Here is a 22,508-nt window from a genome sequence, read left to right as displayed (position 1 = left end):
TCACCACACACCTTTTTCATGAACAAGTTTATGATAGAGTAAAATTCAACGTCCTACGTATAAAATATGTTCTCGTGCTTTCGTTTCCCCTCCATTTTAAAAGGGGTTCTTGAAATATCTTCATAGAGTAAGTCGTTGAGCATATGAGAAAAGCAATTTCTTCGCGAAAAGGAGCTGCAGATGACGTTGCAAGTTGCAAGCGTGCCAAAAAAAATTTATATTCATTTATAATCTGAGTGTTAGCAGCATTTTCTTCATGCAAGCGATATTGAATAGGGAATTGACTCATCTTGGGCGTAATTTGAAGAAATTCATCAAATCCACAAGACGTAACAATGAAGCCACAGCAGAGACGAGAGATTGCCAATAAAATGGTGGCTTCGTATTACTCCTGTTTAGCAAAGTCTTTGACCATGAGATTGAGACCATTATGACACGATGCATCTCGAGAAATTCCAACAACAAAAAGAGGAGGGAGTTCGAAGAGTCGCAAGAAAGTTCCTTTGTTGCTTTTCTTTTTTTGTGGATGGAAGAGGCCACTTGAAGTCTTCAAATGAAAAAACATAACAAACATGAAAAAAGAATGAGCTACACTTAAATAAATGCCTGCGTTCAACGTATTCATTATTTGTGTATTTTAATTTTTTCTCGAACGTTTTCATCTTTCCCATCTTGAAAACGACTAAAAAATTCACTATTAAAAATCGAACCTTTTAGGTTAGTTATTTTGGGATTCATAATTGTTTTGAGTTCATTGCGATCATTGCTACTAAAATCATCAGCGAACATCTGAAGAAGTCTCTCGATAAAGCTACCTGGAATGTCTTTGATTACTTCATCAATATTATATATCATCTTTACTACCGGCATTGAATCTATTGACCCACCAATGCTAGGATGCTATAACTAAACTTGAATCCTGACTGGAGTGAGTAAGATTATTAAAATCATATTGTTGGTTGAACATAAGCCAATAACAGAAATGGAATAAATAAATAACAGCTCTGGTCATCATTAATACCATGAAGCCAGCCTTCACGTTTTCTCATGCTATGTCAATTTCAAATGTTTAGCACTAGTTACTAGTTATGTCTTTATTTTCTTTGAAATCTGTTAGTTTTCATGGAGTGAAGACCGAAATATTCACATAGAAGTATTCATGACAACATACAATTTCGAAAGAATATCTTCGTCGAGAAAACCTTTCCTACTTCATTCGTCTCGTCATTATCTTTAACGATTCGTACAACTCAATCATAAATTTGTGAGCGAATGTTCATCAGCTGAATACCGTATCGTTTCTTGCTGAATTATCAGTTCAGGTTCTCCAATGACTTAAGTGGAAAATAGTCCAGTTGGAGGTAACGCACCATCCTGTATTTCAGCATTGATAGATCCTAACGAGTTCACATACGTCTACGTAGTGCAGAGCGGTACAGATGTTTTATTAGTGAAACATTGAGTAGAATAAGAAAGAAAATTGGTGAATGAAAAGAAGTGCACTAGCGCAATCGCTGCAGTCCAGTTGCATGGATCGTGACAGACATGCAACACCATTTATGTTCATTCAAGGAAGACTCTGTTTTTCCATTAAATAATTAAACTGTTTGTGCCCAATTGGTAAAACTACTAAGAAAGGAAAGTTTCCATGAATTGCGCGACAAATTCAGCAGCTGTGAGGGGGAGGGGGAGGTTGGAAAAAATAAACCATAAGTGCATTGTGCATACCAGATAAAGGTTGCATTTTTCCTAAGGTGGACTAGGTGGGGTATGCTTCTGAGCAATTGTGAAGTATGAATATACACTTATATAATTTCATGTATAATATATGACGTTTGTTTACAGTCAGAATGGGTGGTCATTATGCAATTTAGCAAAATCATAAAACAGCAAAATTTAAAAATAGTTTTGCTACTCATTTTGAAATTGAAATTGCATAAAGAACAAGCTTTGATAATGAAGTGCCACCAAAACAACACTTGCATTTATGTTCATGAAGTAGCAGAATTTTCATGTTGTCAATTGAAAAATCAAAGACATCTTTCACTCTCATGAAATAATCATGTAACTTTACTCATCCATATTCCCAATATCATTATGAGCAAACAATTTTGGGTCTTGAACTCAATATAGTCTGTGAGGAAAAAAATTTTCCCTGAAGAAGAGTATCAATATGGACAGTAAGAGAATCCTATGTTATCTCAAATCTCAATAACTTCATAGTCATCTACCAGGTGTTCTTGCTCATTCACAAAAGCTTTGATCAATTTACATTTGACCAAGCCGCAATCGCAAGGAACAGGATGTTCTTCATCATCCGAAAGGAGTTCCACCTGAATGTTATAATGACGGTAATTTGAAAGACTCTGACACATCCGAACAGAAAACCCTATGACATCACCATTTTCAAGGCTTATCTCTGTTGGCAATAGTATGGCTGTTTGCTTCCAATGGGTTTGCTGGCTTTGTGGAGAAGTCGACAATACTATGTTGCCTTCACATGCGGTGGATGAGAAAAATTCACAGTCAAACCATAATATAATACCACGACAAATGCTGTCCTTCAGAGAAGCAACAAAGAATCTGCACTCAAATTCTTTTAGACTTTCCAAGGTGACTTTCATCAAATCAAATTGTTTTATCAAGCATGGATTAGAAACTAAATCTGTACTGTTTACAGTGATAATTTGAGGTGATTGCCGCTTGTTTTGAAGTACCTCCATCTTCACGGAAGAAAAGTCATACCCATATACACTGTCCCAGAAATTTACCTCTTCATCATAGAAATCACTGAGACTAGATGGACATGCATAAATGCTCGCGGTGCAGGGAAATATTGTCCCAGTTTCTTTAAGAAACTTATTTCGAGCCAGAATGACAGAGTCTAGCATTGACTCGTGCAAGAGATAAAAACCCATCCATTCTGAAATAATCACGTCAACTTTTTGGGAATTTGGTAGCATAAAATCCTCTACTGGGCAACTGAATACTTCAATAATATGTTGCAAATTATTTTGCCTAACTACATTTCTGGCAATTAGGGCAGTACGACTTGCCTCAATAGCATACACTTTGGCTGCCCCGACTTCTGCAGCAAACAGTGATAATATACCAGTTCCACAGCCAACGTCCATCACAAGTTTGTCGCGGAACAGCTTCGCATTTTCAAATATAGCTTGTCTATACGATTCAGTTCGAGGTCGATCTTTAAGCATAAGACGATGAACATCCAGATTTTCGTAACTACTAAAGTAAGAACCATTACACTCACTTTCTGGAGTTTCGGATGCATCGGAACATCCGTCACTTTCATCATCAACATCACACTTCATATCGAATATATTATCATCGAATATAAAAAGCAATAAACTAGAGAATCGATCACGAATCAAGAAAAATCATATCACGCCGGACTTGATGTGAACCGTAAGTCTTCGACTGATAGAATTACATGAAGTATCCTCTCTAAAAAAATCTTGACAACTCATCTCTTCAACACCATCATTCACTCCCTCCCCCATCCTCGCCTTCTTCTTATTTCTCTAACATCTTTGTCAAAGGAAATTTTTGCTATAGGCAAACTTTTGCCAGTCCTGGAAAGGTTTGTAGACACCAAAAACACCCAGCAACATCAAATTGAATGAAAATATGATAAAAATTAAATCATGCGAAAACCCAAAAACCCACAAACATTAAGTCGTGTCGGCTCATCATATCCCAAGATTGAGATAAAAGGGACAGCATTTCGAAAGTTTTTTAATTGCATAAATTCAGTGTGATTGTTTGCCAGAAACGATCCACCGGAAAGGTGGCATTCTTCAAAGATCTTGACACATAGCGTGGTTTTTATCTATGAGATATCTAAGAGGATAATGAAAGGTCTTCAGTTATGGTGATTTAGGAAAGTGAATAAAAAGCTGCCACTCAAGAATTTCATTCAGGAAGGGGTCCATCATTTGGATATATCTCAATATCATAACATTTTAATAGCAATCCCTGCTCCCTTCCTCCCATCTCGATCCTCATAAGAAAATTGACGAAGAAACATTCTGGAATTAAAAAGTTTAACTGTTTTGGAAAATCAAATTCTCCGACATGAACCTATTCATTTAACATTGTATATGTACAAAACATCGCAGTCTATGTACAACAACAAAGCTTGGCATGATTATAATCACTCGCTGAATACCAAGAGTAAGATACTTCATTGTAAACAATACCAGCTTGTATATGTTCTCTGTCTCAAAAATTTGTAAGGAATGAGGAGATACAAAATCTACATAAGTTAACTTTTCGTACAATATAAAATTATTTGTATTAACAATAAATAGTAGGCTATCCTATCGATGATTACCAATGGAGCTTTCCGAAGAGTTCCCAACAACCTTAATCTCCACCTCACTGTCCTCCTCAGATTCGTCGCCTTCGACCATATTTTTCATAAGTACTTGTTCGGCACCATCAATAAGCGGTCTGGCGCTTGATCTTGTAGTCTTCGACAGACCGGGTAAATCTAGAATCGAGAACTTCACGTCCTTAAAGGCGTGCAGAAGAAACACACCGACTATAATGATGAGTAGACCAGCTAGAGCACCTAGAACGTCCTTCGCCTCGCGATTCGACCACTCTTTAAACAAAATAGCAGACGCTATAATGGTCAATGTCGTGAACATCACGTAATAAATCGGCGTTACTAATGCAGTGTTAAAAATATCCAAAGCCTTGTTAAGGTAGTTCATCTGAGTCACTATGCATCCGGCCACAGCGAACAAAAGCATCCATGCGACGGGATTCCTCAGCTCGTTCTCACCCTGGAACATCTGTTTCAGCACAATACCGAGACCCTTACAACCCATGACGGAGAGCGATCCAACCAATGAACATATGGCAATGTAGACAAGTACATTCTCCTTTCCGTATCGCGGTCCATAGTGAAATACCAGCACCACGCTAGCCAAAAGGACAATGCACGCGTAGGAAACAAAAGCTAAAATACAAAAAGGAACTAGCTTAAAAATAGTACAACACTCACGAGCAGCAAAAACCGTCATAACTATTTATGCAGACGGTTGTAGCATTTTAATACAGGTTCATGAGAAATGCACACGTCTTACATAAGGGTTACACGATATAAAAGACATAGCTAAGATAACACTTGGAGGTTAATAGTATTCATATCCTTCGTACACATAATATTATTAATGAATGTTTCGGCAGAATTTTGGTGTTATCAACTGAACAAGGTACGCACGAATTTAATGAGCCAGCAAGAAGCTACTTATCACACAGAAAACCCTTACCAGCATCTGTCAATTTGGCACCAAGTTCCTCAACTGTATCTATCGCTTCTTCCTGAGGAGCGTGAATAACAAGAACAACCGATCCGAGAAGACATAGAAAACAGCCAATCTTCCCGTGGATGTTCAAGTCTTCACGAAGAAAGTACGATGCTAATATAGCGCTGAAAATCGAATTTACACAAACTGGTTAAATAACGTTTTTCACATGGGGATTATGGGAAAATGAGGGAGAGGGGTCGATTTCGGTTGAATGTTTTAGTGTTGAGGGTACAAAGCAACCATATAAAACGCGTGCAGTAAACATATGTTATGAGCAATCTTTCAACTGTCTTTTTTTGGATTGTTTACCCAAGAATGTAAACAGCAACACACCGAAAACAATCCAAAAAAGGGAGTATGACCTCCTACAACCTTTAAAGGAAATTGCAGAGTACCTTATCAATGTTCAAGTGAAGGCAGTACACTGTCCGCAGTATTTGTGTCTATTACACACAGATGAATCATGTTCAAATATGTGCAAAATCTTCCTCTTAAAAGAGTTGATGCCAGTTATCATCAATTGTCAAATGCCCTGTTTGTTTCCATGACATGCAAGCATCTTTACAATTTCTTCCTATGTGGACTTCATGAAAATCAGGCATAAACTGATTCTCTTGATTATTTTATTTTAGTAGAGTCTTTGTCCCTTCTAACAGTCAGTTATCAAACTATCTGATGTAATTACAAAAAGTAGTTAATACAAAAATTGCCAAGTAAAGTTAGCAAAGTCCTACATTGTCTCTACACATTAAAACTTTGTTGAACTTCCTAGGGAGGTCAGCACCTTAAAATTTTTACAAAATTGCATTCCGACAGTCCTGATCTGAGGTGATTTTTCAAAAAATCTCATTCTTACCTGACTAGAACACTTAGGGCACCAAGAGGTGTCACAAGAACTGCTGGGGCAAATGCATAGGCTGTAAAATTGGCTATTTCACCCAGCACCACTACAATAAAATACAAAAAAATTTCATGATTCAAAGCAGAGCCTTTCACTTTCATTTACCCTTTTCCTACTTCAGAGGGCTGGCTGTACTTCTATAATACCAACACCTTGGATAAACAATTGCAAGCTTCAAAAGAACGTAAATACTTACTCAGCATCAAGCCAGTCCACCATAGCCATTCTTTTAGATAAGCAAATCCACCACTTCCTGAAAAAGGTTCAAACTAATTTTTGGCATATGTTTCATTATTTCTTGTTATTTCTACACGTCATTACTTTATTTATTTTCTACACCCTTCACACATGCATTTATTAAATTACATGCTTATGATGTAGATAGCACACACATATAAAGTCATATACAGACGAATGGGTACAGTGAAAGTTATATAGTCAATATTTATCAACTAGACTAAATCAAGAATAGTTTTAATGATATCAATAATGAAAATTTGCAATTTAAAATATATTTTCATTGTACAGTTTATGCATATCTCTTTTTATTTTCCAATTATTCTGCTTTTCATATCCAATTGACACAACCATTGACATCACATTGCATAATGAGAACTTGAATTATCGGGTATATTTGTTGAAATTTTACTTCAGTCACAGTTTTTTTAATTGTGAAGCGTTAATGATATAAAATGCCATATGATAATTCCAACCAAATGTTGCCATGAAACTGAAGAACAGAAACTTTGTGGCAACCATTATGCAATATGATGCCACTAGGCACTAGTTGTGTAATTCAATGGTTAAACAGACAAGCAAAAATTTTAACATTGAGAATGAAAAGAGATATTCATAAACTATCTTAGAAAGTACATTGTCATTACAAAGGTTCTGTTCGATAAAAACACAATTCAAAAGTCATTTTTCTACGTCTACCCAATATGATCAATCAAGGGATATTCAAGGTCAATTAAAATATTTGTATTGAATAAAATAGTCAAGGACATAAAAATCCTACAGTGCGCGAAAAAATTTAATTTTTTATCTCATTTCTCGCATCACATAAACAAAAAGGTCTTCAACATCATACACTTCAATGTAATTTCATGTATTGCCCTTTAAAAATATAAGTTTTAACTGTATTGACTAATATTAGAACTTAAAAGTAAACATAAAGACACATTGTGCTTTTGGACGGTGTGTTTTGACATTCGCCATTCACGGGACTTTATACATACCGGCTCTCACCCCAGACGTTTGTGAAACACGCAGAAGACCCTTCTTCTTTATGATAAAACTGCTGCCGATAAACAAACTGGAACTTATAGCAAGTCCAAGACCTGTGTAAAAGCTAGTATAGCTCTCGTCGTTACCAACTTCTTTGGCGTTCGCGGTGGGATAGACATGAGATTTCGAGACCATAGTTGTGACTAATTTAAGAGTAAACGTCACAAAAGTATAGAAATTTAGACGTGTAAGAATTCTAGGTATAAAGAAAACACTACACTTACTCGTTACGTTGGACCCATTGGACATTTTGTTTCGTTTTTCTCTCCGAGTAGCGTAATCTGCGATGTTACCGGAAGTCGAGGTGATGTATGCAAACGAATGCCAACGTTGCAAATGAAAAATGGAAAAGATTGTAAAAATACAGCCCGCAAACCAGGCATTCGCCTTATTCCAGCCTTATTCTGATATTGATCATGTACTCAGTAGATTCTACTGCAACTGCAAGGGATGGCAAATTCAGAATGATGCAATAACAGGGAGGATGCCCAAGAGCGTCAAATTTCAAAATTGATAAACGCAAAATTCATGTATGACACTAATGCAGGGAACAATATAAAAACAAATTTTCCACCGTTGCACAAAAGTTAAAAGGGATTTATACAGCAGCACAGCTCTAGATTACCGAAATCTTTGCAAAGCTTAATTTTTTAAAATACGACTGGGTGCATCTGAATGCACAAATGGCGACCAAGAAAATGCATTGCACGAGCACATTTTTTACGTCGCTTCATTTGGAAGAGACCGCAAAGCAGGAGTTCCTGAGTGGTTACAGCGCACCAACACCTCCAACATTTTCAACCTTAAAGTTGAAAATACTATAAATGCGTGTGTTACGTGGATGAAAGAGGCGACGGCAAATCATTTTAACTCCCAAAATAATAATGTTTTGGCTTGGAAAAAGCCTTTTACCATTTGGCTTCTCATGACAGCATCTTTTTAGAAGTATATTAAGCTTAAATTGCAAAGATCTTAAGCTTCCTCTATCTATATTCCTCGAAGCAAAAACGATATGGTAGAATTGACCGTGGTATCCTTTACTCTATTACCTAATCCTTCACTATATGGACTACTTATGATATATATCTTTATGGTAGAAAATGAACTGCATAAAGGCTTGCTTAGAGTAACACCCAACGTTACCACATGTCATATGGAATGCAAAGTCAGGGAAGGAACTGGATTTGGTTTGGTCGTGGTTTAGAATGCTGGAGCATAAAAACTCTGGTTATATTTTGATGCTTGAAAAATTCATCATATTATCTTGTATAAAATGCGGCAAGCAGAAAAGAAAATGAACTGAATGTTTAAAAATACAATTATTTTTTCCACATTTTTTCAAGAAATCGAGATGTGGGCTCTAGCAGGTAGCAAGGACAAGTATGGACGCTCATGCAAAAAGTTATTTCTACCTTATGCGATACCCCTCACATTCTATATGCTTATAGTCGTTTAGAAATAAGTCAATAAATACTAAAATTGAAAACGCATTAAATATACTTTGTTCCCAGCAGCCTTGGTCTGTTAATCAGAACGACGGAGATCTACAAAGGCAAATAGACTTCTGGTTAAAAATAAGGGATGGCGTTGATGTCGCAGTTCAATTTTTACAAAATTTAACAAGCAGTACGTGCCTGATACCACAGTTAGTTATTTAACTAATTTTAAATTTCGAGAGAGATTATCAAACAAGCCCTACCGCGTGACAGTTTTTCCCGTTGTCTTCGACAGTCAGTGTTGCAAAATATGGAATGGAAGAAAAATATTTTTATGAGACAAAAAATCGATAGTACACAGTAGCTTCTGGTAACAACAGCAACAAATAGCATGAATCGTTTCTGTGGCAATAATCGTTTTAAGCATATACTACCTGCCTATCAAATTAAACATATCCTATTAAACAGGCATCGTTGTCACAGCATCACCATCATATTAAGTTCGCTCTGTACAGATTACAGTATTCCTTTGTTTCGATGGATACTACGATTAAAAGAAAGAACCCAACCACGCACAAAAAAGAACTTTTTAAGGAATCATGTTTGAGGAAGGTTTAAGATCGCCTAACATTACAATGATAACATCAACAAGGCGTGGTTGTCGCTTTGATGAGGATGTTGAATTGAAACAGAAGCAGAAACATGATCTCCTTTCATTTGTATCACGCTGATATTCTGAGACTTGCTGAAATGGATAACAGATTCATGCTTAGTTTGCTATAAGTTCGACAGTGTATTATTGCCCACATGTATTGATGGCGTGGACTGTGGACAAAACATATTTAGGGGCAAAATAGAGTCAGCCTGCATCGCGGTCGCCGACTTCAAAAAGCCGTATCAAATAAAGATAAAATCGAACGGATGTTTACGGTTTTACATAGGGGAATTATCTACGATAATGTACGAGCTAGATAGCACATTTAGTTGACCATTTCCATTAAAACGCAAGACTCCCCTCTTCTTCTCAAATCAACAACGTCATTCAAATTTCTTTTATATCGCTCAACATTTGATAAAAAGTAACCGCGATTTCATATGAAATTTTGGGGAGCCCCCTTCTTCCAACAAAAATATGGCGCATTCTAAAAATAGGAGAAACATTTTCTTCCTTGTTCATTTGAAAGCTAAAACGGAACTCCACCTTTACACATCATACTAAAGTCATGTACATCTTCCCTATGATTTATTTGATATTTCGCAGTTGGCGGATGAGAAGACCAAAGCCATTCGTCTTTCATCTTTGATAAGGTGATATTTTCTGGCATTAATCAGTTAAATCAATGCATCCAACCAGGAAGGCATTGGGCGTTCTATTGATTTCGATGATCGTTGAGGTGAACTCCAATCAGCGTACACATCGAGGTAACTTCTTTATCGACTATTTTTTATGATAAATCGCATTTGTGTATGAATTACTGTTCTGGCTTCTTTATAAAAATTTTCAAAGTTTCGACAAATGGTAATAGATTCATATAACAACTCGAAACTTTATATGTTCACAGAGTTATCTTTCATTTCATTGCAGAGAAAAGAATGCTGGGAATTTTCAAGTTTGGTTTGATGGTCAGATGTGCTACAAAACGTCATCCCTTCAGCTACACATTTTATGGTTGCTGGTGTGGTATAGGTGGAGGTGGTAAAATTGTCGACGAAACTGACAGGTATATAACTGGCCAAAACCTTCATTTTGTTGAACAGAAGTTGTACTGGTTTGGGGGGTCAATGTTTATTACATGATTATTCAGACATAAGGTTATTTGTTTGGCTTAGTGAGTAAGTTTCGTGACATTCTCTTAGATGTTGCTACCATCATGATCAATGTTATGAGGATGCCATCCGAAGGGGAGATTGTCAATATTATGAATGGTTTATTACAAACTACTCTCGCATTGGCTGCACTGGTTGTAGTAAGTATTGTTATTGTTAAATAAAATTGACTGGATGGCTAAAATTGAGTGATAGGAATAAACCCCGTTCCCAATGGTCATTTCTCACAAATCAAAAGAAACCGTTCTGGGAACGAGCATATGACATGAATGTTGATGTGACTTTAGTACGGTATGTCTTTAATTATATGACATTGGTAAAAATACTTAGTTATGGTCTTTATAGACGAAGGAAGTCGATCATAATTTCTCACAGTTACACGCAGACACTATTTTTTTTTGCTTTCGCGTCCCAGAAGTGAATACCGACGGTGTTATCGGCATTCTTTAGACCTTTGAAAGACTGGGAAAGCATCAAAGTTGAATTGTATTCAAAAATTTGTGGATTTTTTTCTTGCTTAAGTTAAAGCTTTGCGTCGGTTAAGCATGCTACATCTATTAAGTTGATCAATCGACGTGGATGATAATCATCATTATGCAACATTCATAGGCAACGACAATTTGACTACCTGTACCACCTGCCGACAGATAACTCGATATGACTCCAACTTATCAATCTCCGAAGGATTTTTTAACGCATCTATTCAATTTCGTCTTGAGTGTCCGTCAATCACCCAAGACTTTTGTGCATGTGTTAGCACAACAGGAAAAGATGGTTAAAACGAAATAAAATACCGACTTCTTGCATATGCATGTAGTTTCTAGGTTTCTAAAAAACTTTGGGTGAAAGTGAAATTTTTTCAATTTAAAGCATATTAGTAGCTAGATGTAGCTATAAGAGTTGAAAAAAACTGCTATAACTTGTAACCATACAGCTAATTATTCTTCAGGTCTGGAAAACTCGCGATGTGGCAAAGCAGTTTGTCGTTGTGATCAAAAGGCAGCAGAATGTTTTCGTCGGGCAGCTTTTCACAGAAAAAACATGTATTACAAATTAAATATTTTTAAACGTTGCTGAGGATATATTATTTTATTAATCATTAATGACAAACTACTTTTGAAAATGATTCATTATCAAATATCAACAGTAGTTTAATTTTCAACAGTGTTTTATGTCATGTATACCTTGCCGACGTTGTATAATTAATGCATTATATATGTGCGACAATCCTATTAAAAATAATTATACCTTTGTTGCATGTTTATGGAAGCGTAAAGTCTTTTAGTTTTATCACTTTTTACACTAAGACCCACTTTTTGTGTTAAATTGATCAATGTTTGGATAGTTTGATATGAATTTAAATACATGAACATTTTAATTCAAACAATAAATTACACTTGTCAAAACACACACCCAAACTTGGCGTGTATAATTCAATAGTTAATTTATTCTACATCAAATCGGCTTAAATACGTTACACATGCTGTAGTGCAAGTTGTAATGGAGTCTTCCATAAAAGCAATTTATAGCTGCTTCATTTTTTAGCGTATTTCTTTTATTTATGCGTTTTTCTTTTATTTATTTCTCAAGACAACCTTCCGATGAGGATAAGATGAAATAAGCGCAGATAGAAAAAAAGTCAACCGTCAGCCGGCTGTTTGTAATTGTACCTGTTGACTAACGCTATACACGATGTGCTCCTTTGACCATATTCAGCTGTTACAAACAAACATACATGCAGTAGAACTAGATTGCTGGGTTCTGACGCATGCGTTAAGGCAGCTGAGGCTATCTCTACTGATCTATACTACATATTTGTTGCAACTGTATATAGAGAGCGATGAAACCGGGAGATTTAAAATAATCTCGGATTATTTCGGGAGTTTCCTGAGAATTTTTAGACAACTGCAGCTGGCAACGCTGCTTGAAGGCAAATAGCTGTAGCTACATTTGACGTGAGCTATATTTCCCGTATAGTTGACATAAATAGTTTCGACAAGAAATGTAGTAGCTTCATGCGAAGTTGAAACTAAAACTTCAATTAAACTAAATGCTAAAACTACAATTAAACTAGATGCTAAAACTACAATGAAACTAAATGCTGAAACTACAATAAAACTAAATGCTAAAACTACAATGAAACTAAATGCCAAAACTACATTTCATTATACATCCAAATATTGAAAAAACTATTACTCCACAACAATTCTATTAGAATTTTCATGTATATAAATGCTCATATTATAGAATGTTGATTAAATTCTATCCATACGCAAAAGAAAGTAAACCAAACCAATGATCAAAACAGGAATTAGGAAGACCGTTCGTTGTCTGGTAATACACAGCCCCATTGTATTCACCATCGAGGAATTCCATTAACTCTTTCGCCTTTGGATTCCGTTCCGTTGGGCTTTCTACGACGATTGAATTAGAATGTGAAAAACCGTGATCGTTGATATCTTCGAAAACACTTTTTATCAGCGATTTTCCTACTTCGATGTCTTCGCAATAAAGTGGACCAACTTTGTAACCTTCTTCAGGGAAGAAAGTCAATCTTACAACAACGTAGCCTAAAATCTGCCCATCCTTGTTGAAAGCTGCTCGAGCATGCGTACCAGGTGTACTTAACCACATTCTTAAAAACTTTTCTCGTGGGTATCCAAACACTTTGTTGTCGTAAGCTAACACGTCGTGTATATTATTTTCATTGATTTGATTCAACTGAAAATGGCTTGAATAACTTTGAAGTTTTTCTAAACTTCTTGTCACATTAAGATCGTAAAGACCAACCGTCCATTGATCAACACCACCAAATGTCTTATAAAACTCAGCCATAACAGGTAGCGTGTACCACGCCTTATTTTTAATTTCTGGATTTTCATCAAGACGTTCCCATACAGCTTGTAAGAAACGTTTGCCGTGGCCCAGGTATCGATAGTCTTTATGGATGAAAAAAGAGCCTAAATATACAAGGTTTGAGCCATATTCTATGATGGAGATTTTTCCAACAGGTTTGTTTTGTAACTCCAAAACATATATCGTGGCTTTCTCATGTTCTAATAGGCAGTCAACATCATTTACACCAGGTCTCCTTCCTTCATTTGCCAAACTAAACTGGTAAAAGTGCTTAAGTAACGTTGATGTTTTGTTTATTGTTCGTATTCGCATCTCCTTGAGTTCAATTAAAAAAAAAAATTTTGGAGGTCCACTTTACAGTCAAAGCAGTTGTTGTGTTCTTAAAAAAAGCAACATATAGGTCAATTTAGCAATGTTCATTGGTTAATATCAAACACTTTAAAGATTCAAATTACAAACTAAAAAAACATATCTAAATCATAGTCGATGATTTTGATTATAATTATCGGAGAGCAGATAGCCGATAATTTTGATTACATTTATCACACAATTTTGATTACATTTAATAATAATAGCTAATCTTTATTGAGGATGGCAACAACACTAAAAAGTGGTTTACAGAGGGGTCCTCTAAAAGTAACTAAATATAATATAACTACTTAAGAATAAAAAGAAAAAGAATACAAATCGAAAAATATGAAGATAAAACTACATCATTTGAAAATTAACATGCTAAAAACGAAACTAATTAAAATAGTGCTTTCTTGATACCACGCTTAAATTGGCTTACGGTGGGCACATTTCTTATGGAAAAGGGTAAGGCATTCCAAACGTCAGCTGCAAAATTTATTGTTATCCAGTGCCCCCCTCTTCTGTGTGCGAATGATTTGCGGATATTTCGCATTGATCGTGTATTATAGTTGTGATAGTTACTGTTAAAACAGCAGTGAAAAGTTTGCATAAAAAGGTTATTAACTACCTTAAACATGAAAATAGCACGATGCTCGGCTCTCCGCCTTTCTAGAGGTTTCCAATGGAGCTTTGAAAGTGCATCGCTCGCGGAAGCAGTAGAAGTAGCATTTATCCGACAGCCGATAACTATGATCATAATTATCCAATAGCCGATAATTTTTATTATAATTATCTGATTTCCTGATGATTTTGATTATTACTATCCGTATGGACTGGTTATTTCACGTGGACAAAGGCTTAATAATGGCGTAATTTTCTTAGGTTGACCAAAGGCTTTTGTTACTGTAGATCACAAAATCTTGATAAAAAAATTAGAGCTTTATTTTGTCTAAAATATATCCGAAAACTGGAGAGTGCGCAAAAAAATAAATAGTAGAAATTCATCGACAAAATTAGGTGACAGGAATGCGCGTAATATAATCTATGAATAACTGCATTTCTATTTAGCTACAAGTGACGTGTTAAGAAAGCAGAAACGGGCAAGAGCGTAGTAACTAAAATCTGCCCAAAATCACGTTCAATTCTCTATCAATCGTCGAAATAAAGTAACTTCATATAAGTTCAGAATGCAAGAGGAACATTTTCAGAAAAATTGAAATAGTTAATCGATATTCTGATTGTGTTAACAACGTAAAAAATTGCGATTGAAAAACATACTGTGGTAAATAATACCCGACTTGTAATTATAAGATAATAAAGTAAACAAATTATCTATTAAGTCTGAAAAAATACAAAATAATAATGCACATATCTAATTATATAGTGACGTAAAGTTCCTGGAATAAAGTACTATTTGGTCATAACTAGTCCAAAAATATGTCATTTATTTCACTAGATTCACGAAATTTTGAAAAAATTAAAAGCAATGAGCAACTAGAACAAACTTTCAAGAAAGATAACCAGCACTGTTACGTCACTGCATAATTATTTGGTATTAACAACCACACAGAGTTTACTACTTTTAAACAATTTTTTAAAAAGTAAATTATATTACTAATTTTTTGTTCACTCTCTCGATTTTGGACATATTTTAGACAATATAAATATGTGTAATATGCAAAAGTTTAAAAAAATTCTACCGTGTAGCTTTTTATTTATAGGGCTTTGTTTGTTAAAGAACCGGATTCTTAACTTAATTATGCAAGATTACAGTATATTACGCGCATTTGAGTCATCAAACTTTGTCGATGTTTTTCTACCATTTATATTTTTGTGCACTTTCTAAATTTTGGATATATTTTAGACAATATAAAATTCTATAATATACTTGAGTTTAAAAAATTCTACCGTGTAGTTTTTTAGCTATAGAGCTTGAGTACATTCTCAAGGAATTTTATTCCTTTTATTTTTTTGTGCACTCTCCAGATTTTGGATATGTTATAGACAATAAAAACATCTACAATAAGGCCTAGTTTAAAAAAATTCTACCGTGTAGTTTTTTATTTATAGGCCTTTGTTTGCAAAATACATGGATATAGGAAGTTAATTATATAAGATTATATTACGTGCATTCGTGTCATCCGACATTGTAGATGATTTTCTACATTTATACTTTTGTGCACTCTCTAGATTTTGGATATATTTTAGACAATATAATTATCTATATTCTAGCCAAGTTTAAAAAATTCTACGGTGTAGTTTTTAAATTATACACTAAATAAAAGAAAGGAAAAGTACACTGTAACATAAAGCTTAGTGTTTTCTTCAATTTCTTGATTTTTATACATTTTTGTGATGTTTAAGGACAACATCAGTTTTGTGATGTTTTGTGATGTTTTTAAGACTGTGAAGATGAGTAACGCTAAGGTTGTCAAAACGTCAGTCAACAACAACAAAAACCGTCCTTCTCAGGACGATCTACATTTACAAACATGTGATGTTTAAGGACAGTAAAATAGTCATAAACAGTTAAGAAATGTTTTTTACTTTTGTATTTGATGGAAAATGTGTTTTAAAGACGATTTTTCAATTTATCATTTTGATGCATTTAACGTAAACGAGAAGTTTTTTTAAATTTTTTATTGCAGACATGTTTCGGCAAACTTATGCCATCTTCAGTGCGGTATAATGAATGAATATTTAAATGGAGTTAATATATAAAGAAATATGATACAAGACATGTGTATAGACAAAAGGGATGAAGCGGAAGTTATTTACAATTATGTAGTGATTAAAGGTGTTAAATATTCACAAGTTAAAGATAGTATTGACATGCTGAATTTATTTGTTAAGATTAGGCTTGAGTTTTTTTTATGTACAGTGCTTCTTTTAGTTTTAAAGAAGGAGTGTGGGCACTGTCTAATATACGAAAGCAGGATAGTGAGTATTTAGATTTGCAGTGAGGTGATGAGAGGAGGTGTTTGAATATGTGAGAGTTTTTATCGGAAGTGGTATGCTCTTTAATCCGTGTGGAGTGGTGGCGGCCGGTTTTGCCAATTTAGTGAGAATTACATCCAACATAAGAGAATTAGTAAATCACATTGGATTTTAAGAGGAAAGGGATGGGGTCTTTGAAGCAGAAGAAGTTTTTGATTTTAAAAGAAGAGAATACTAGTTTTATGTCTAAGTTTGTGCAGTAACGTCTGACCAAGTTGTGTAGTTTTCGTTTTGTGATTTGTGAGTAGTGGCCAATGTAAGGTAGCTTGAAGTAATGGATTTGGGGTTTGGCTTGTGTGTGGTCTTGTTCATTGTTAGTTGTGTTGGGGTTAGTGTCGTTGTTATATGTTTTTATTACTTGGTTTATGAAATGCAAGGGGTATGAGTTACGTTTTAGAATGTCCTTACGTTAACATTATGTTAATGCCGGTATGATAACATTACGTTAAATGCATCATTTGAATTGTGCTATTACAAAATTATGGAAAAATTATCATTTTGAATGATAAATTTTAGATGAATGTGGTGATGAATGTTGTGATGCACGTTGTGTTAATTGTGGTGACAATTTCACAGTAGTGGACATATGTACGTACGCGACACGTAGCAATAATATCAATATATGAATTAAAATTTTGCTTGATCGCAGGTAAATTTCTTGTGCGAGCATACGCAAACAACTATTGGCTATTTCGACTGGATTAACTCAAGTAAAAAAAAGTAAAAAAGTAGAATTGGAGTACGAATAGCAAATAGCTATCGGCTTTTTGCTCCATTAAGAATAGCCACTTCACAATAAAAATTCCTTCATCTAGCAAATATACTATAGACATTAAAGAATTTCTCTTATATTCTTATACTTAACTAGCGTAAATAGATGTATTCTTTGAAACATACCTTTTGAACGCAAATTTAAAAAGATATCAAAATGAATATCAACTGTCAGGACTCAGCGTGTCAAGTTGATACGGTTCCTCGTGACTCGTAGTCGGCGCTGCCTTAATAGATGAGAAACTGGGTTCTGGGTTCAAAGTCTATGGGATAAACACATAAAATATTATTTGAAAGAACAAAAGGATAGTGCTTATATCACCCTTTATTTGCGGCAAAGTCGAGGAAAGTATTTTTATTAAACTTTAGTATTATTTTTATTAAACTCTTTATTAAACTACTAAAAAAATTTTAGTAATTGAGATGACGCATAAACGCGTAGTTTATGGATGTTCGATCATGGTGAACCATCATGAAAGAATATCATTACAATAAAGGAATTATAAAAGCAATCCAAAGTTGTCTATCTCAAAAGCAATTCAAAGCTGTCTATCCCGACTGTCGGAATCATCGGCAGAGGCCGCGGAACCGGGGGGGCATTGGGGGCAAGTGCCCCCCCACTTTTTGCAACAGGGAAAAATGTGCCCTTTTTCTGGAATGGAAGTGCCCTTTTTCATGGTATAGAAATGCCCTTGTTTTAGGTAAAATTGGACTGAAGAAGTTTTTCTTAGATGCAAGTAGCCCCGAGAGTAGAACAAAGTCTGTCGGCATCATGCGAAATCAGCTATAGCTTAGTTTTTGAATTTGATTACCCAGATGGATCAAAAATCGCGTTTGTCGATTGAGGTTGTCTTCGTTTGTCAACTGTTACTTGCATAAATGCCTTGAAGACAAACTTGCAGCGTCAACGAGACAACTTCTCTTTGTTTTACGACCAAGTAGTTGCTTCAAGCAAGGCTATCAACTTTGCAGGCGATCCAACACAACCAAGACCGAAGAAAGTTCCGTGGCGACTTTAACACGGAGATGGCGAGCAACGCCCACCGTGCCCAGTATGTTGAGGCAATTGATGCGTGCTTGGCTTCACTACAGGAGCGCTTCGATCAAAAAGCATATTCTGTATTGATGAACATTGAAACCGCGCTCATTAATGCAGCAAACGGGCGTAAGTTTGAGTTGAATGATGAAGTTGAACACCTTTACGAAAATGACTTCGACTTTGACCAGCTGAAGGCGGAGTTAAAGCTTCTTGAAGGAATGATCTCGCAGCGACTTTCAGAAGTAAAGAAGGTGACATCAATTGACACCATAACATCAATATTCTCAACCGAAGAAAATAAATCATCGCAGATTGTCATGGCAATGTCTAATGTTGTCCGACTCTTGCAGATTTACCTTCTTGCTCCAATGAGCGCAGCCTCTGGAGAACGATCTTTTTCATGCCAGCGGCTTGTCAAGACTCATCCCAGGAGCACAATGACGGCAGCACGCTACAATAATCTTATTGTTATGCATGTAAACAAGGCCAAAACTGACGAACTGGACTTACGTTTAATAGCTAAGGACTTTGTTCTGAAAAACGAACGTAGGGTTAGATTTTTTGGGAAATTTTAATGAGATCGCATTACTTAATAAAATTGTTCATGTAGTCATCTTAGTTCAATTTGTTAGCACGCACGCCGAGCAGTAGAGAATACGCATAGCATTCTAAGAATGTCTACCAATATTTTGCAGACTTTGAAACTTAATCATGATTCATGAAACAATGCATATCTGTAATATACTAAAACAGTAAGCTGCAAACTCACATGCCCTTTTCGGTCAGTGCCCCTTTTGAGATACTTCCGCGGCCCCTGATCACCGGACAACATCAATGTGAGCCATAAATGAAATGAAAATTTAATGAACAATCACATTGTGCACTTTATTATTAAATTAAACCTCACGGTCAAACACGAAAAAAGCCAACTTTGAGGCCAAAAAGTCGAGGAAGATCAAAGTTTCGTGTCACACGATAAGCTGCGAATGTTCTTTAAATCGTCCACTCTACCTAAATAGATTATTTACCTGCTGATAATGTAGCCATTTCAATAAGGCAAATGAAAGTTTATGTTTTCTCCTTAAAATTATTTATAAACATGTATAAAGGTTAATGCGAATTTGACTTTTCTGCCTCGTTTCCATGTCATGGTAAGTTTGTGCGTCTCCTTTCTCATCACAAATCGATATTTCGTGTTGGCATACGGCGGAACTTATTCAGCTATTTCTTTGCCAAATTTCATACTTTTATCGGAATATCAATATTTTTAGAATTTTTGATGATGATTATAAATCAGCATGATGCTATCATCCTGACAATTTGAGTGTTTGAATAATAAAATAAATTACATATTTGTAGATGTTGATCGCCCAGTCTACCTCACCACAGTCTATCTATCATGTAACGATACTCTCGGGTTCAAACCATTTACTTTAGAATAAGTTACCATAGTCTAGATTATGTGACAGTGATAAGATATGGTGACGTAGTTAACATGACTTTTTCAAAGAGCAAAATAAAAACGTTCTCCGAACAAAGACCATGTGAGAAGGGTAATTGAAAATCTACAACTCGCAGAAAGCACAACCTAGTTACCCGTAACTAGAAAACTTGCTGCCATTTATGGTGTAGCTGACGCAAATGCAAACTAAAAGTCCTCGTTTGAGTTAGAATTGCTATTTGTTTGTGGTCATAGTGAATGATCAGGTGAGAACGGTAATGCAATTGGTTCTCGGGTGTAATCAATGGCGTAGCAAGCCCGAGCGTTTGTTCATGCTAGGTAAATGTTTTCACTGTAAAAGCAATCGATTTCTAAAGAAATGAATAATGTTAATGATGAAAAATTCACATAGGATGAACAAATTTGCAGGCTGGCTACGTGTGTGATTGTGAGTCAGAGTTTCACACGACAACTTTGTAAGTTTGTAGTTCATTTGTAATGGTTCCATTGAGACAAAGAAAACATCATATTTGTACATTGGATACGCATGCACTGTGGGAACCGATTTCGAGAGAGGTTATCAAACAAGCCCTACCGCGTGACAATTTCTCCCCTTGTCTTCGACAGTAAGTGTTGCAAAATATTGAATAGAGGAAAAATATTTTTGTTGTGAGACAAAAAATAGATAGTACACAGTAGCTTCTGGTAACAACAGCAACAAATAGCATGAATCGTTTCTGTGGCAATAATCGTTTTAAGCATATACTACCCGCCAATCAAATTAAACATATCCTATTAAACAGGCATGCATCGTTGTCACAGCATCACCATCATATTAAGTTCGCTCTGCACAGATTACAGTATTCCTTTGTTTCGATGGATACTACGATAAATAGAAAGAACCCAACCGCGCACAAAAAAGAACTTTTTAAGGAATCATGTTTGAGGAAGGCTTAAAATCGCCTGACATTACAATGATTACATCAACAAGGCGTGGTTGTCGCTTTGATGAGGATGTTGAATTGAAACAGCAGAAACATGATCTCCTTTCATTTGTATCACGCTGATATTCTGAGGCTTGCTGAAATGGATAACAGATTCATGCTTAGTTTGCTATAAGTTCGACAGTGCATTATTGCCCACATGTATTGATGGCGTGGACTGTGGACAAAACATATTTAGGGCCAAAATAGAGTCAGCCTGCATCGCGATCGCCGACTTTATATTTTCGAAAAGCCGTATCAAATAAAGATAAAATCGAACAAATGTTTGTGGGTTTTGCTTAGGGGAATTATCTACAATAATGTGCGAGCTAGATAGCACATTTAGTTGACCATTTCCATTAAAACACGCGACTCCCCTCTTCTTCTTAAATGAACAAGGTCATTCAAATTTCTTTCTATATCGCTCAACATTTGATAAAAAGTAACCGTGATTTCATACGAAATTTTGGGGAGCCCTCTTCTTCCAACGAAAATATGGCGCATTCTAAAAATAGGAGAAACATTTTCTTCCTTGTTCATTTGAAAGCTAAAACGGAACTCCACCTTTACACATCATACTAAAGTCATGTACATCTTCCCTATGATTTATTTGATAATTGGCAGTTGGCGGATGAGAAGACCAAAGGCATTCGTCTTTCATCTTTGATAAGGTGATATTTTCTGGCATCAATCAGTTAAATCAATGCATCCAACCATGAAGGCATTGGGCGTTCTATTGATGTCGATGATCGTTGTGGTGAACTCCAATCAGCGTACACATCGAGGTAACTTCTTTATCGACTATTTTTTATGATAAATCGCATTTGTGTATAAATTACTGTTCTGGCTTCTTTATAGAAATTTTCGAAGTTTCGACAAATGGTAATAGATTCGTATAACTCGAATCTTTTTATGTTCACAGAGTTATCTTTTATTTCATTGCAGAGAAAAGAATGCTGGGAATTTATAAGTTTGGTCTGATGCTTAGATGTATTACAAAACGTCATCCCTTCAGCTACACATTTTATGGTTGCTGGTGTGGTATAGGTGGACGTGGTAAAATTGTCGACGAAACTGACAGGTATATAACTGGCCAAAACCTTCATTTTGTTGAACAGAAGTTGTACTGGTTGGGGCGGTCAATGTTCATTACATGATTATTCAGACATAAGGTTATTTGTTTTGCTTAGTGAGTAAGTTTCGTGACATTCTCTGAGATGTTGCTACCATCATGATCAATGTTATGAGGATGCCATCCGAAGGGGAGATTGTCAATATTA

General features: G+C 35.5%; 4 protein-coding genes and 1 long non-coding RNA gene across 5 annotated transcripts in view; 1 reads left to right on the top strand and 4 right to left on the bottom strand.

Moving 5' to 3' along the window:
* Positions 1–620: 620 nt before the first annotated feature.
* On the bottom strand, positions 621–3,420 carry LOC124446102 (protein arginine N-methyltransferase 1-like). Its single transcript, XM_046996908.1, has one exon. The coding sequence runs from the start codon at positions 3,330–3,332 to the stop codon at positions 2,202–2,204; it is 1,131 nt and encodes a 376-aa protein (XP_046852864.1). The 5' UTR covers positions 3,333–3,420; the 3' UTR covers positions 621–2,201.
* Positions 3,421–4,047: 627 nt separating this feature from the next.
* LOC124445956 (magnesium transporter NIPA2-like) lies at positions 4,048–7,875 on the bottom strand. The gene is made up of 6 exons (XM_046996740.1): positions 7,752–7,875; positions 7,479–7,670; positions 6,437–6,493; positions 6,196–6,286; positions 5,301–5,461; positions 4,048–4,987 (listed from the first exon to the last, which is right to left on the bottom strand). Exons 1-6 carry the CDS (start codon positions 7,774–7,776, stop codon positions 4,341–4,343), a joined length of 1,173 nt encoding a protein of 390 aa, XP_046852696.1. The 5' UTR covers positions 7,777–7,875; the 3' UTR covers positions 4,048–4,340.
* A 958-nt stretch (positions 7,876–8,833) lies between these two features.
* Positions 8,834–22,508, bottom strand: part of LOC124445961 — a 19,788-nt gene continuing 6,113 nt past the window's right edge. The window contains exons 2-4 of the long non-coding RNA XR_006948306.1: positions 21,015–21,326; positions 9,227–9,397; positions 8,834–9,071 (exon numbers count right to left, since the gene is read on the bottom strand). This is a non-coding gene — a long non-coding RNA (uncharacterized LOC124445961). The remainder of the gene's footprint in view (positions 9,072–9,226; positions 9,398–21,014; positions 21,327–22,508) is intronic.
* Positions 10,107–12,054, top strand: LOC124445959 (basic phospholipase A2 taipoxin alpha chain-like). The gene is made up of 4 exons (XM_046996745.1): positions 10,107–10,385; positions 10,549–10,684; positions 10,821–10,930; positions 11,740–12,054. Exons 1-4 carry the CDS (start codon positions 10,304–10,306, stop codon positions 11,865–11,867), a joined length of 456 nt encoding a protein of 151 aa, XP_046852701.1. The 5' UTR covers positions 10,107–10,303; the 3' UTR covers positions 11,868–12,054.
* The window catches only part of LOC124445958, a 26,691-nt gene continuing 16,286 nt past the window's right edge, over positions 12,104–22,508 (bottom strand). Inside the window, exon 2 of the mRNA XM_046996744.1 lies at positions 12,104–14,025. Within this exon, the coding sequence (XP_046852700.1) occupies positions 13,053–13,958 (906 nt within the window). The 5' untranslated portion in view covers positions 13,959–14,025 and the 3' untranslated portion in view covers positions 12,104–13,052. The remainder of the gene's footprint in view (positions 14,026–22,508) is intronic.

Source organism: Xenia sp. Carnegie-2017, unplaced genomic scaffold (genome assembly GCF_021976095.1).
Source record: "Xenia sp. Carnegie-2017 unplaced genomic scaffold, XeniaSp_v1 HiC_scaffold_22, whole genome shotgun sequence".
In the NCBI taxonomy this organism is placed as follows: Eukaryota; Metazoa; Cnidaria; class Anthozoa; order Malacalcyonacea; family Xeniidae; genus Xenia; species Xenia sp. Carnegie-2017.
This window is presented reverse-complemented; position numbering and strand designations above follow the sequence as displayed.

Coding starts and splice junctions, on each gene's coding strand:
- LOC124446102 (XM_046996908.1), bottom strand. CDS start 3,332: ATGAAGTGTGATGTTGATGATGAAAGTGACGGATGTTCCGATGCATCC.
- LOC124445956 (XM_046996740.1), bottom strand. CDS start 7,776: ATGTCCAATGGGTCCAACGTAACGA. Junction 7,671..7,751: donor CAATGGGTCCAACGTAACGA/GTAAGTGTAGTG, acceptor CTCTTAAATTAG/TCACAACTATGGTCTCGAAA. Junction 6,287..6,436: donor GTGGACTGGCTTGATGCTGA/GTAAGTATTTAC, acceptor ATTTTATTGTAG/TGGTGCTGGGTGAAATAGCC.
- LOC124445959 (XM_046996745.1), top strand. CDS start 10,304: ATGCATCCAACCAGGAAGGCATTGGGCGTTCTATTGATTTCGATGATC. Junction 10,386..10,548: donor CAATCAGCGTACACATCGAG/GTAACTTCTTTA, acceptor ATTTCATTGCAG/AGAAAAGAATGCTGGGAATT. Junction 10,685..10,820: donor ATTGTCGACGAAACTGACAG/GTATATAACTGG, acceptor ACATTCTCTTAG/ATGTTGCTACCATCATGATC.